A 10588-nucleotide genomic window follows, 5' to 3' on the forward strand; every position below is an offset into this window, starting at 1 on the left:
TCTGCTGAAGGGAAGGTTCAAAACCTCCCCCAAAACTATGTTTTTACTCAGTGTTTACACATTTTTTATTTCAGAAGGCTTTACCAAGAGTTCCTGTAATGATCATTTTCAGTCAGTCACCGCTCATTTGAGGGGAAGCTGTGCTGATAAACCAATAAGTGAGAAAGTTCTGTTTTCTGCAAGGTGGATCTTTGTCATGGGGAACACAGTTTGTCTTCCATGGTTTGTTCCTTGTGTCTGTCTGTGCCCAAACAAAACAGGCTTGTGCATTAAATGCAGCAGTATCACAGTTTGACTTGTGGCATTAGCATTCAGTTTGCCTAAATGACACGTGGGAGTAAGTTGTGATGATTAAAGAGTTGCTATTGAAGTTAAGGTCCTTGATATGACCAAACATCGACCTAGACACTAACAATTTCTAATAATTGTATTAACATTCAGTAAATGCTTGAATAAGTCAAACTGCTTTGGCTATGTTTGAACTCAGTGTTTTGCACATGCAAGTTACCTTTAGCCATTCCCACTGGAGAGATTTGTCAGTCGTTCTGAAGTCCCAAATAGCTTCTGAAATCCAGCTGAGTGTAGCTGCTGTTCCTCCCTAGTTTAGTAAATACAACATGTAGGCAGAAGCATGAAATGCACCTTGAGGAAGATAAGTGCTCATTGGTAACATCAGCTACAAAAACAACATAAAAAAATGGAAACATAAAACAACCAACAAAACAAACCACACCAAAAAACAGCAGCAGCATAAACTTAAGGAATAGAATGAGATATCTGTGTGAGTAAGGGTCTGTTCAGGACAAAGGATAGTATTTAGCTGCTGTATTCAAAGTGCATGGACAGAAATACACCGCTTTTTTTTTTTTTTTTTTTTTTTCATATCATGCAATATGACTTAATCAGTAAACAGAAACCACCCTCAAACAAAGCTTTCCTGAGTGCATTAGGAAAATCATCAAGCTCTGCCCTTAAGGAATTAACAGAAATATTCAGGAGTGTTGGTTTTATTTTAACTCTTTCCAAACTCTTCTTTATGGGACAGGTTTCTCCAAAGTACATTCAAAAACAGTTTTAGAAGTACCTTAAAGTCTGCTAAAGAAGGATGGAGAGGAAATTAGACATACTACAAATAGAGTTGTAGGTACCTTTAGCAGCTTTGTGTGCACTGGAGTAAATTTTGAAGAAAGCTGATGGTGTTTTTGATTTTGTTTACACAGCAAAGACTTTTCAGTAATTATACTGGCAGGAAAACTGACATTGGTTTGCATAATTTTGTTCTTTATTTGATTATGATACTTTTCTGTTGGCAGGAGCCTTAGTTTATTCATTTTCATGGCTTAATGCTCACCAGTGGCAACTTCTCCTTTAAGATGAAGAAAAGACACTATCAGCTGACAGTCAAGCTCTTGCTGCTTATTGAGAAACACTCATGATCCCCAGTCTTGTCTGAGGAAGCAGATGGCAATGAGTTACTCTGATCCACTGCACTGAGGAAAGCAGAATGCTTTGCTGTCATCAGGTTTCAGCACAACAGTCCTTCTCACCAATCTTAAAATGAAAGAAAAATTTTCTTCCAGCAAAGCAAAAAGGTTACATTCTTCTTTACAAAACTGAAAAGGTAACTGTAAAAGATATGTTTAGAAGGATTCTACTGCAAACTTCAAACATATTTGGCACCAGTTGTTGGAATACATTTTCATATTCTTTTCTTCATTTTCTTCAGCTGAATGCCTTCTTGCATCTAAATCTCCTCCAAGGTGCTGTTTTATGGTGGGGAGTAAGCTCTAAACTAAGTCCAGAATCAGCCAGGATGCTCTGGTTTGCGTATACTTGAAGAATTCATTACATACTTCATGAATTTAATCTTAAAAATCATTAAGATGAAATGAGTCTTCATTTATTTCACTCAGCTTCTTTCTTCCTTGCTAATTAATCTTGCTGAAGCATGTTAAATTAGTATGGAGGCTCATGGGAATTAGGTGTTTTCAGCTATTCCGCCTCTGAAGTGCACTGATTCTGCTCTGTTAATTGCCTCACTAGGCTCTTGCCCCTATTCAAACCTTTAATTGGATGACTGCTTTACTGGCTTTCTCCATCACTAGATTGCCCTGTATTGCTTTATTCTTCATGGCTGCCCTACAGCTTTCATGTCATATTGTATCAACAGGGTGGTTTTTTTTTTTTGTTTTTTTTTTTTAAACAATTCTTTTGAATTAAAATACAGCGTGGTGTTTCCCCGGTTTAAGCCTCTAAGCTATATCTAGTGTAAAGATGACTAACCTGTAAACATTTAGAATTGATAGATTACCTGGTAATACTTTCTGAGATCTAAGCTTTTAAGTCTGCTAATGTGAAACCATGCTTAACGTGCTTGCAGAGGGAAATAACTCAGAGGGGTGGAGCTCTGCACAAGGTTTTGGTATGAAGTGGTGTATGGAAGTTCTGCTTCCTCTTTTCTGTGCATGCAAAAGAGGAGATGAGGTTGATGAACTTCGTAACCAACACAAATGGACAAAGCTAGAAATGCAGAAATATTTAAATAACCTCACTTTGGAGAACAGCAACTCGGCTTATTTCCTCCTAAACCATACAGATAATTAAATGTTGCAGAAGCAAAAGTACTTCAAGTTTGGGTTGTCAAAATTTTCCTTTCATTATGCTTTTAATAATTGCACTGCAGGGAAATTTTGTTGTTACTTAGCATTATGCAGCCTCTACATAAAAACCTGTTCTTCCTACTTCTTGGCGTAGCAGTCAAGGGACAAGCATCTTGTGTGAGATTCTTCAGCTTGAAGATTACATATGTCTGAAAACCTGTTTTGAGGTCGTTAACTGAGTATGCAGTAGTCATTTGCTGGCTCTTCACTCAGAGATAAATTCAGTCCATAACAGGTGAGTGGTAGTCACTGCTTTGTTTAGTTTTTTCCTTTTGTTGTCTATGTTGTGGAATCTACCAGATCTCAGGTGTTCGTGCTGCTTCTTGCCTTCTGAAATTTCACTGAAAACGCTCAATTGTATCTTGAATTTCAACATAAAGAAAAAAAAAACAAAAACAAAAACAATTGGTATGGCAATTTTCATTCTCAACCAATTCTAATTTAATACCATTGTTTGATAAATAGTGTTGGATGGGTTACTGCTGATCTTAACATTTTTTCTACCAGACATATCTACTTTATTCTTTGTTTGGCACACGTCAGAGTTACACTGTGTAGGCTGTCCTTTCTTGCAGTGTTTAGAAAAGCACACACTGTAAATTAAAACTCACCTACTAGTGGAGCACGGACCAGAGGGGGTTTTTCTTTTTGTCTCTCTACAGAAAAAAATATCTTGCTTTTTTCCTTACTTATCACCTCCCTAAAACTTCTGTGATTCAAGAAGTCTTTTTCCAGTCTGGACTCTGATGAACAAGGTCAGCTACTCTTTGATGGAAACTGGGTCCTTGTCTTGTTTCTTCTTGTAAGTTATATTGTACTTTGGCCAACAAGTTTAGTTTCATTTAAGATCTGCTCTGTGCTCAGATACCCTTGCATAACTTTCTGAAGACTGAATTTGACTTCTCAGTTGGATTTTACATTGATTTTGTAGAGGTAGGTTTACACTTTAATGATTCATTATTTTGTTGCTCTTGGTGAAGTTAATTACATATCTTTTTGCTTTAGTTATCTGAAAGAAAATTTAATGAAACTTTGCAGGAGTCTCAAAAGGGAAAGAGTGACTTTTGATATCGAGCAAACAAATTATTATCAACTACATCTAGAACTGAAAATAAAAAGAATGGACATGCAGTTTTTATTAACAAAAGATTTCCTAATTGCCTTGGGGAATAATTTTAAAAACTTTTTTTTTTTTTCCCCCTCCAAATAAAACAAAAGCAATGGATACTTTCCCTCCTGAAAGAGTTTCAGTCATTCATACTTCTGGGTGTCTGCCTGTTACAGCTGTGTTGTCTGTGTCATCTTGCCTTGACACAAGAGTAAGGCCCAGTGCATATTTCTTCATGATAGGACTGATGCCTTTCCAAATCTCTGTAGATTGTCGATTGGCTTTGACTGTTTATTCATTCCACTGGACTATTTTCCATAGCCATAAAATTTTTCCTCCAGGATTGTTTGATCTTTAGAACTAGAATGATTTCTAGAGAGACTCTCTGTTAAGTTGTCAACTATGGGGTGGTTTGAAAAATGTAGAAAATTTCTTAGTACAGTATGAAATCTTGGAATCTTTTGAAGTTTCAAGTGTTTTATTTCAGATTTGGTGTAACACTTTCTTACGGGGAGTCTTGAGGTATGTCGCAGCTTTCCCATTAGCATGCTTTTGGATACACTGTCATGACCATATTCATGTAAATTACAGCAAAATTCCTCAAGCTTCTTGGCTTGCTGCAAGAAAAAAGACACTTATGTCTTTGTGCTTCATTGGTCTGCTGACTTTGAGGGTTTCCACGGCCATATCCTGGCTCTATGGGATGTGAATAACATCCTTTACCTCTTTTGAGTGAAGAAGTTTCTTTTACACTGGTTCCTATGGGAGTTGATGGGACTTTTGAAGGTCTGCCCCAAGAGTGTCTGGACATGGGGTATAAGGAGAAAGCACGTGGGAGGCTTGTTGTGTTCTCTTTTACTCCAAAATATATTATAGACGTAGAATCCTTAAAGTTGGAGGAAAAGTTGGAATCATTAAAGTTGGAGGAACTTTAGAGGTCATCTAGTCCAACTCTCTGTATTGCTATCTGTTTGAATTCTTTCTGAATTTCTGAAGATAATTGAGAAATTCCTTAAAATCTCTGCATTTTTTAAGCATACCACTGATTGTACTCCTACCAATATGTAAAAATTTGTTTCTACTTAACTCAGAAAATCAATAACTGCAATTTTTGATGGTATTGGTAATGTCTTAGAGAAAATACGTAAAAATATGTGATTATATAATTTTCACCCTGTATTTTATTTTACTGTTTATTACATTTCAACAAATTCAGAAAAGCCCATGCATTTTCTTCTGATAGGTTGGACTTCTTACTGAGGCATACTGAACAGAAAACAAAGATATGCTTTAGCGTTTCTCTGAAGAACCAAGAAAATGTTGAGACACATAATGGGATCCCTTACAAGGATCTACATCTTCCCTTGTATGTTTTTATCCATACTTTGGAATAATATCCAGACAACTGTGGAACATAAAATCACTGCAAACTATTCAGGACATCTACTAACTGAAGTTCCAAAAAACATTCCACTCCATACTCACATATTGGATTTATCACATAATAGGATCTCTGAAATTAATAAATTGGAATTTATTACTCTTCCTGACCTTCAAGTCTTAAACCTTTCTCATAATCTAATTACAGAGCTTGACTTCAGTGTCTTCATACTTAATCAAGATTTAGAATACTTAGATGTATCTCACAATAACCTTTGGACAGCTTACTGTCAAATGCTTGCACGTCTTAGACATTTAGATCTTTCTTTCAACAAGTTTACTACCTTGCCAGTCTGTCAGGAATTTGGGACCATGTTTCATTTGGAATACCTAGGATTAAGTGCCACGATGATACGAAGGTCAGACTTCAGATATGTAGCACATTTGCAGCTGAACACTGTCATCCTAACCTTAGAAGACTTTTCTTTGTATGAGACTCTAAGTCTGACAGCTTTAAATACAAGGAACCTTCACATTGTTTTTGCAGCAAATCAAAACTTCATTTTTCCCATCTTATATGATGGAATGAGCACTTCACAAAACTTAAAAATAGTTAACTTAAAATATACCTTGAGCCACAAATATTTTCCCTCCCCTTCTTTAGAGCTTCTGAAGAAAATCAAAACAACAGATCTAATGCTTGACTCTGTGGACTTGGAATGGACTATCATTCTGCAAATCTTTCTACTCATTTGGGATTCACCTGTGGAGCACTTAACTGTGAGAAATCTGATTTTTCGGGGACCAGTGGTGGAGATGAATGAATATAAATATGCACCTGTTTTAAGATCTCTGGAACAAGTACTGTCTTTGGGTGCCTCGATGAAAGCATTAACTTTGGAGCGTGTTCGAAATAAGTTGTATTATTTCAACCAGCATATTCTATACAGAATGTTTTCAGAGATGAATATTGATAGTTTGACAATCTATGATGCATGTATGCCACACATGCTTTGCCCAGAAAAAGCAAGCTCATTTCAGTATATAAATTTTTCCCGTAATGCCCTGACAGATGAATTGTTCCAGAATTGTAGCACTCTGCTAAATTTAGAATTACTTATTTTGCGTAGGAATAAATTTAAGAGCCTTTCCAAGGTGAGCCTCATGACCAGCCATATGAGATCACTGAGGTATCTGGACATGAGCAGCAACTTGCTGTGTAACGGTAGAGCTGAGGTGCGCTGCCAGTGGACTGATTCTCTGTCAGAGCTGGACCTGTCCTCCAACCAGCTGACAGAGTCCGTGTTTGAGTGCTTGCCCGTCAATATCAACAAACTGGACCTTCAGAACAACCAGATTGCCAGCATCCCCAAGGGCATTGCTGAGCTGCAGTTGTTGCAGGAGCTGAACCTGGCATCCAACAGGCTGGCTGACCTGCCAGGGTGCGGGGCCTTTACGGGCCTGGAGATCCTGAACATAGAGAGGAATTTGATCCTCACCCCATCTGCCCACTTCTTTGAGAGCTGCCCGAGCGTGAAGGAGCTACAAGCTGGGCAAAACCCGTTCAAGTGTTCGTGTGAGCTGCAGGACTTCCTGCGGCTGGAAAGGCAGTCTGGGGGCAAGCTGTCCAGCTGGCCAGCGGCGTACGTGTGCAAGTACCCTGAAGACTTGAGCGGAACACAGCTGAAGGACTTCCACTTGACCGAGCTGGCTTGTAACACAACTCTGCTGCTCGTGACAGCTCTACTAGTGACCCTGGTGCTGGTGGCTGTGGTGGCCTTTCTGTGCATCTACCTGGATGTGCCGTGGTACGTGCGGATGCTGTGGCAGTGGACGCAAACAAAGCGGAGAGCTTGGCACGACTGCCCTGAGGAGCGGGAAACCGCTCTGCAGTTTCATGCCTTCATTTCCTACAGTGAACGCGATTCGTTATGGGTGAAGAACGAGCTGATCCCCAATTTGGAGAAGGGGGAAGGCAGCATCCGGCTGTGCCAGCACGAGAGGAACTTCATCCCTGGCAAAAGCATTGTGGAGAATATCATTAATTGCATTGAGAAGAGCTACAAGTCCATCTTTGTGTTGTCCCCCAACTTTGTGCAGAGCGAGTGGTGTCACTACGAGCTGTACTTTGCCCATCACAAGTTGTTCAGTGAGAACTTCAACAGTTTAATCCTGATCCTGCTGGAGCCGATCCCTTCATATGTTATCCCTGCGAGGTACCACAAGCTGAAGGTTCTCATGGCAAAGAGAACCTACCTGGAGTGGCCAAAGGAGAGGAGCAAGCGTGCCCTTTTCTGGGCTAACCTAAGGGCGGCTATTAGCATTAAGCTTCAACCTTCCTTTGAAACAGACGAGGAGCAAAGTGATGCCACACTTTCTAGTAGCATAACCCAACCTCTGATTAAGTGACTTGACTATCTTGCATTAGGTTTCGCTAATCAGAGTTCTTTAGGTTTTCTACAGTATTTTTAGGTCCTCACAAAATGCTGTGAAACCTTCCTAAATTGCTGTTACTTATTTTAGTCGTGCAAGTAGTCAGAAGTTTTGTTATTATCACATAATGAATGAAAGAGAAATTTTCCTAGTGACTGAACTTATTTTTTCAACTCACGTTGCTTTGATTTTGGATGCATCCCATTGATTCCAACCATACTTGAAAGTAATAAAGATATTTATTCATTGCCATCAGGAATATTAATGTTGTGCACTTAATCTTTGCTCTGATGAGGATGTTGTGGAGTAAATGTGGTAGGGATTGTTTTCCTTCAGACTTAAATAAATAATACAAACAAGAAGAAAACTCTTATTTATAACTGTTTGTAAGCCAGTATAATAGATGTCAGGGGTATTAGCATCTCTACACCTTCAGACCTGCCTGGTGGTTACCCCAGGTCTGTGTTCATTTCTGGCAAGTTTTTTCCCTTAGGCAGAGACAGAGACTGTCCTGGGTAAAAGCTGGAAGTTGGAGTCATAATACCTGTTTAATATCCATCGTACTTCACTGTGCCCTACATTGCCATTTGCCTTCATTTACCCATTAAGTTATGATTTCATGGAATTCACCACTGATAGTCTTCAAAATAACAGTTAATATCTGAATTTATGATTTTTAATACTATTAAAATATTCTTGTTTCTACTGTATTCATATCAAGCTGTATTATTTGTTTAGCTTTTCTGGACTATAGTTATATACACCTCAATCATATTTTCTTATCATGAGCTCTTTCAGCTTTGAGTGCAAGAAAACAAAAAGAAGATGCCTCAGTCTATTACCATTTAATTACAAAAAGTTCTCTCAGTTGCACCACTGTCTGTCAAATTATACAATATATCTTCTTGCTCTCTCTGCAGCTGTTAGGAAGCAACCAACTTTGTAATGTAGTTTTGTAGGTATCAAGGAGTATGTCACATGGTAATATTGCAGGAAAACCCCTATTATTTATAGGAAGCTGGTAATGCTGCACGTGAACAATAGGAAGCAGAACTTGCACAACCATTGAGAAAGAACCGCATTACCAGAACTGTCACTGAAATAGGTCATTTCTTGTTTAAACTCAGAAGACTGATATTGTGGGGTAAATCATTATTTATAGGAGGCATCAAAACACTTGCTATGTGTGACTTTAATATGACAACCTAATAAATGCCTCATCTTTTAATGTTCTTAACCTTCCTGGTGTGGCTGGTGTCCAGGAGCTGTGCAGCTGCCCTCCCCACCTGATGGAAGTGAGAGGACCTGCGGCTGCTGCATGTGATGTGCGTGAGCTGGAGAGAGGATGTGATACCTCTCATGTGCAGTGGAGCCGGAGGATGCGGTGCACTGACAATCAGGTTGTCTGGGGGCAGGGAGATGTTTGGGTGCACAATGGGGTCTGCAGGATTTCATGGGGGAAAGACCTTGCCCTGTCCTGGTGTCACCTGATGGAAACCCTCCTAAAATACCCTTCTCTAAACCTGCACAGTCTAAGGGTGTAAAGAACATTCATATTTAGCACAAATCTTGTGACAAGCACATATGCTGTTCCTGTTCACTAGATGAGAAAAGAGGAAGTAAAATTTCTCAAGTCAGACTTCCTGGCATCCATAGATTTTACAAAGCAAAACTTCTTTTATTTTATTTTATTTTTTTTTTCCAAACATACTTGCAAAAAACATCTTGTATTGATTTTGTTCATGTTTGGCCAGACCAGAATTTTAATTGCAACGGGAATGTTGAATGCATTTTCATGGCTATAAAGCACAAAATCAGTTTTGAAACCTTCCATGTATTTCTGCGTGTGATGAGATCAGACTCTGACAGAAGATAAGGCAGAGGTAAGAACTTTGTTTCTTAACTGTGAGTGAAGGAATATTTTCTTAAAGTGCATTCCAGAAGGAGCTTGACAAACTTGAAAGGTGGGTTGTATGAACCCGATCAGGGTCAACGTATGAAGTGCAAGGTTTTGTGCTTGGGTTGGTGCAGTCCCAGTTATATGTACAGGCTGGAAGAACTCCCTTAAAGTAGCCCCATGGAGAAGGGCTTGGGGGTCTTAGAGAATGAAAAACCTAAACATAAAACAGTATTATGCTCTTGTAGCTCAGAAGGCCAGTGGTAACCTAGACTCCATCAGAAGAGAAGTGGACAGCAGAGACTGGGAGGTGATTGTCCCTCTCCCCTCATGAGGCCCCATCTAGAGTACTGCATCCAGGTCTGGGACCCCCAGTACAGGAAAGACATGGAGAGTGTCTGAAGAGCCACAAAGATGATCAGAGAACTAGAACACTTTCCCTGTGAAGACAGACTGAGGGAGCTGGGTTTGTCTATCCTGATGCAACACAACAGGAAGTACAGCAATGACAGCCGAATAGAAAGATCTTAGGCTGCAACAAGCAAGGACTTGTTCAAATAAAACAGCTGTGGTCACAGGAGAGAAAAAAAGAAAAAAAAAAGAAGAAGAAAAAAAAGAATCTGCTTGTCTTCAGAAGGCCTCAGCTCTACAGTGACCCCCAGCAGAAACACCTTCACTGCCAACCCTTAAGAGAGGTCTGGGGAAGGGTCAGTCCTGGCTCTATAATTTTCCAGTCACTTAGGTGCACTGCATGCACCCTGGGTTGGCCCTGCCTTCCCACCAGGTGCTCAATCACTGTTTCAAGCTATGACTTAGCATTTCTGCTATACCTGCAGAAGAAAAGGAGGTGAAGAGACTCACTGCAGCCTTCCCGTATTTAAAAGGGGATTATAAACAGAAGGGAAATCAGCTTTTTACAAAGGTAGATAGTGATAGGATAAGGAAGAATGGTTTTAAGTTCAAGGAGGAAAGGTTTAGATTTTACACTGGGGGAAGTTCTTTACAGAGTGGTAAAGTGCTGGAACAGGCTGTGGGTGCCCTGTCCTTGGAGGTGTTCAAGGCCAGGTTGGGGCCCTGGGCAACCTGATCTTTTATCACAGCTGAAGGTTG

At 39.6% G+C, this 10588-nt stretch overlaps 1 protein-coding gene across 4 annotated transcripts; it reads left to right on the forward strand.

Annotated features, from left to right (window-relative positions):
* The first annotated feature begins 1483 nt into the window (after positions 1 to 1483).
* Positions 1484 to 8818, forward strand: LOC146761125 (toll-like receptor 6). 4 transcript variants are annotated; one of them, XM_085547266.1, is made up of 5 exons: positions 1484 to 1621; positions 2755 to 2895; positions 3323 to 3415; positions 3525 to 3593; positions 5012 to 8291. In XM_085547266.1, the coding sequence occupies exon 5, from the start codon at positions 5086 to 5088 to the stop codon at positions 7555 to 7557; it is 2472 nt and encodes an 823-aa protein (XP_085403392.1). In that variant the 5' UTR covers positions 1484 to 1621; positions 2755 to 2895; positions 3323 to 3415; positions 3525 to 3593; positions 5012 to 5085; the 3' UTR covers positions 7558 to 8291. The 4 variants fall into 4 exon arrangements, with proteins under 4 accessions (XP_085403392.1, XP_085403393.1, XP_085403390.1 ...); XM_085547264.1 differs by lacking the exons at positions 1484 to 1621; positions 3323 to 3415 and having other exon boundaries at positions 2588 to 2895; XM_085547267.1 differs by lacking the exons at positions 1484 to 1621; positions 3323 to 3415; positions 3525 to 3593 and having other exon boundaries at positions 2466 to 2895; positions 5813 to 8818.
* Positions 8819 to 10588: the final 1770 nt, after the last annotated feature.

Source organism: Coturnix japonica, chromosome 4 (genome assembly GCF_054131305.1).
Source record: "Coturnix japonica strain WE chromosome 4, WE-NBRP24, whole genome shotgun sequence".
Classification (NCBI taxonomy): Eukaryota; Metazoa; Chordata; class Aves; order Galliformes; family Phasianidae; genus Coturnix; species Coturnix japonica.

What these genes read in the sequence shown, in the direction of transcription:
- LOC146761125 (XM_085547266.1), top strand. Translation starts at nt 5,086, where the DNA reads ATGTTGAGACACATAATGGGATCCCTTACAAGGATCTACATCTTCCCT.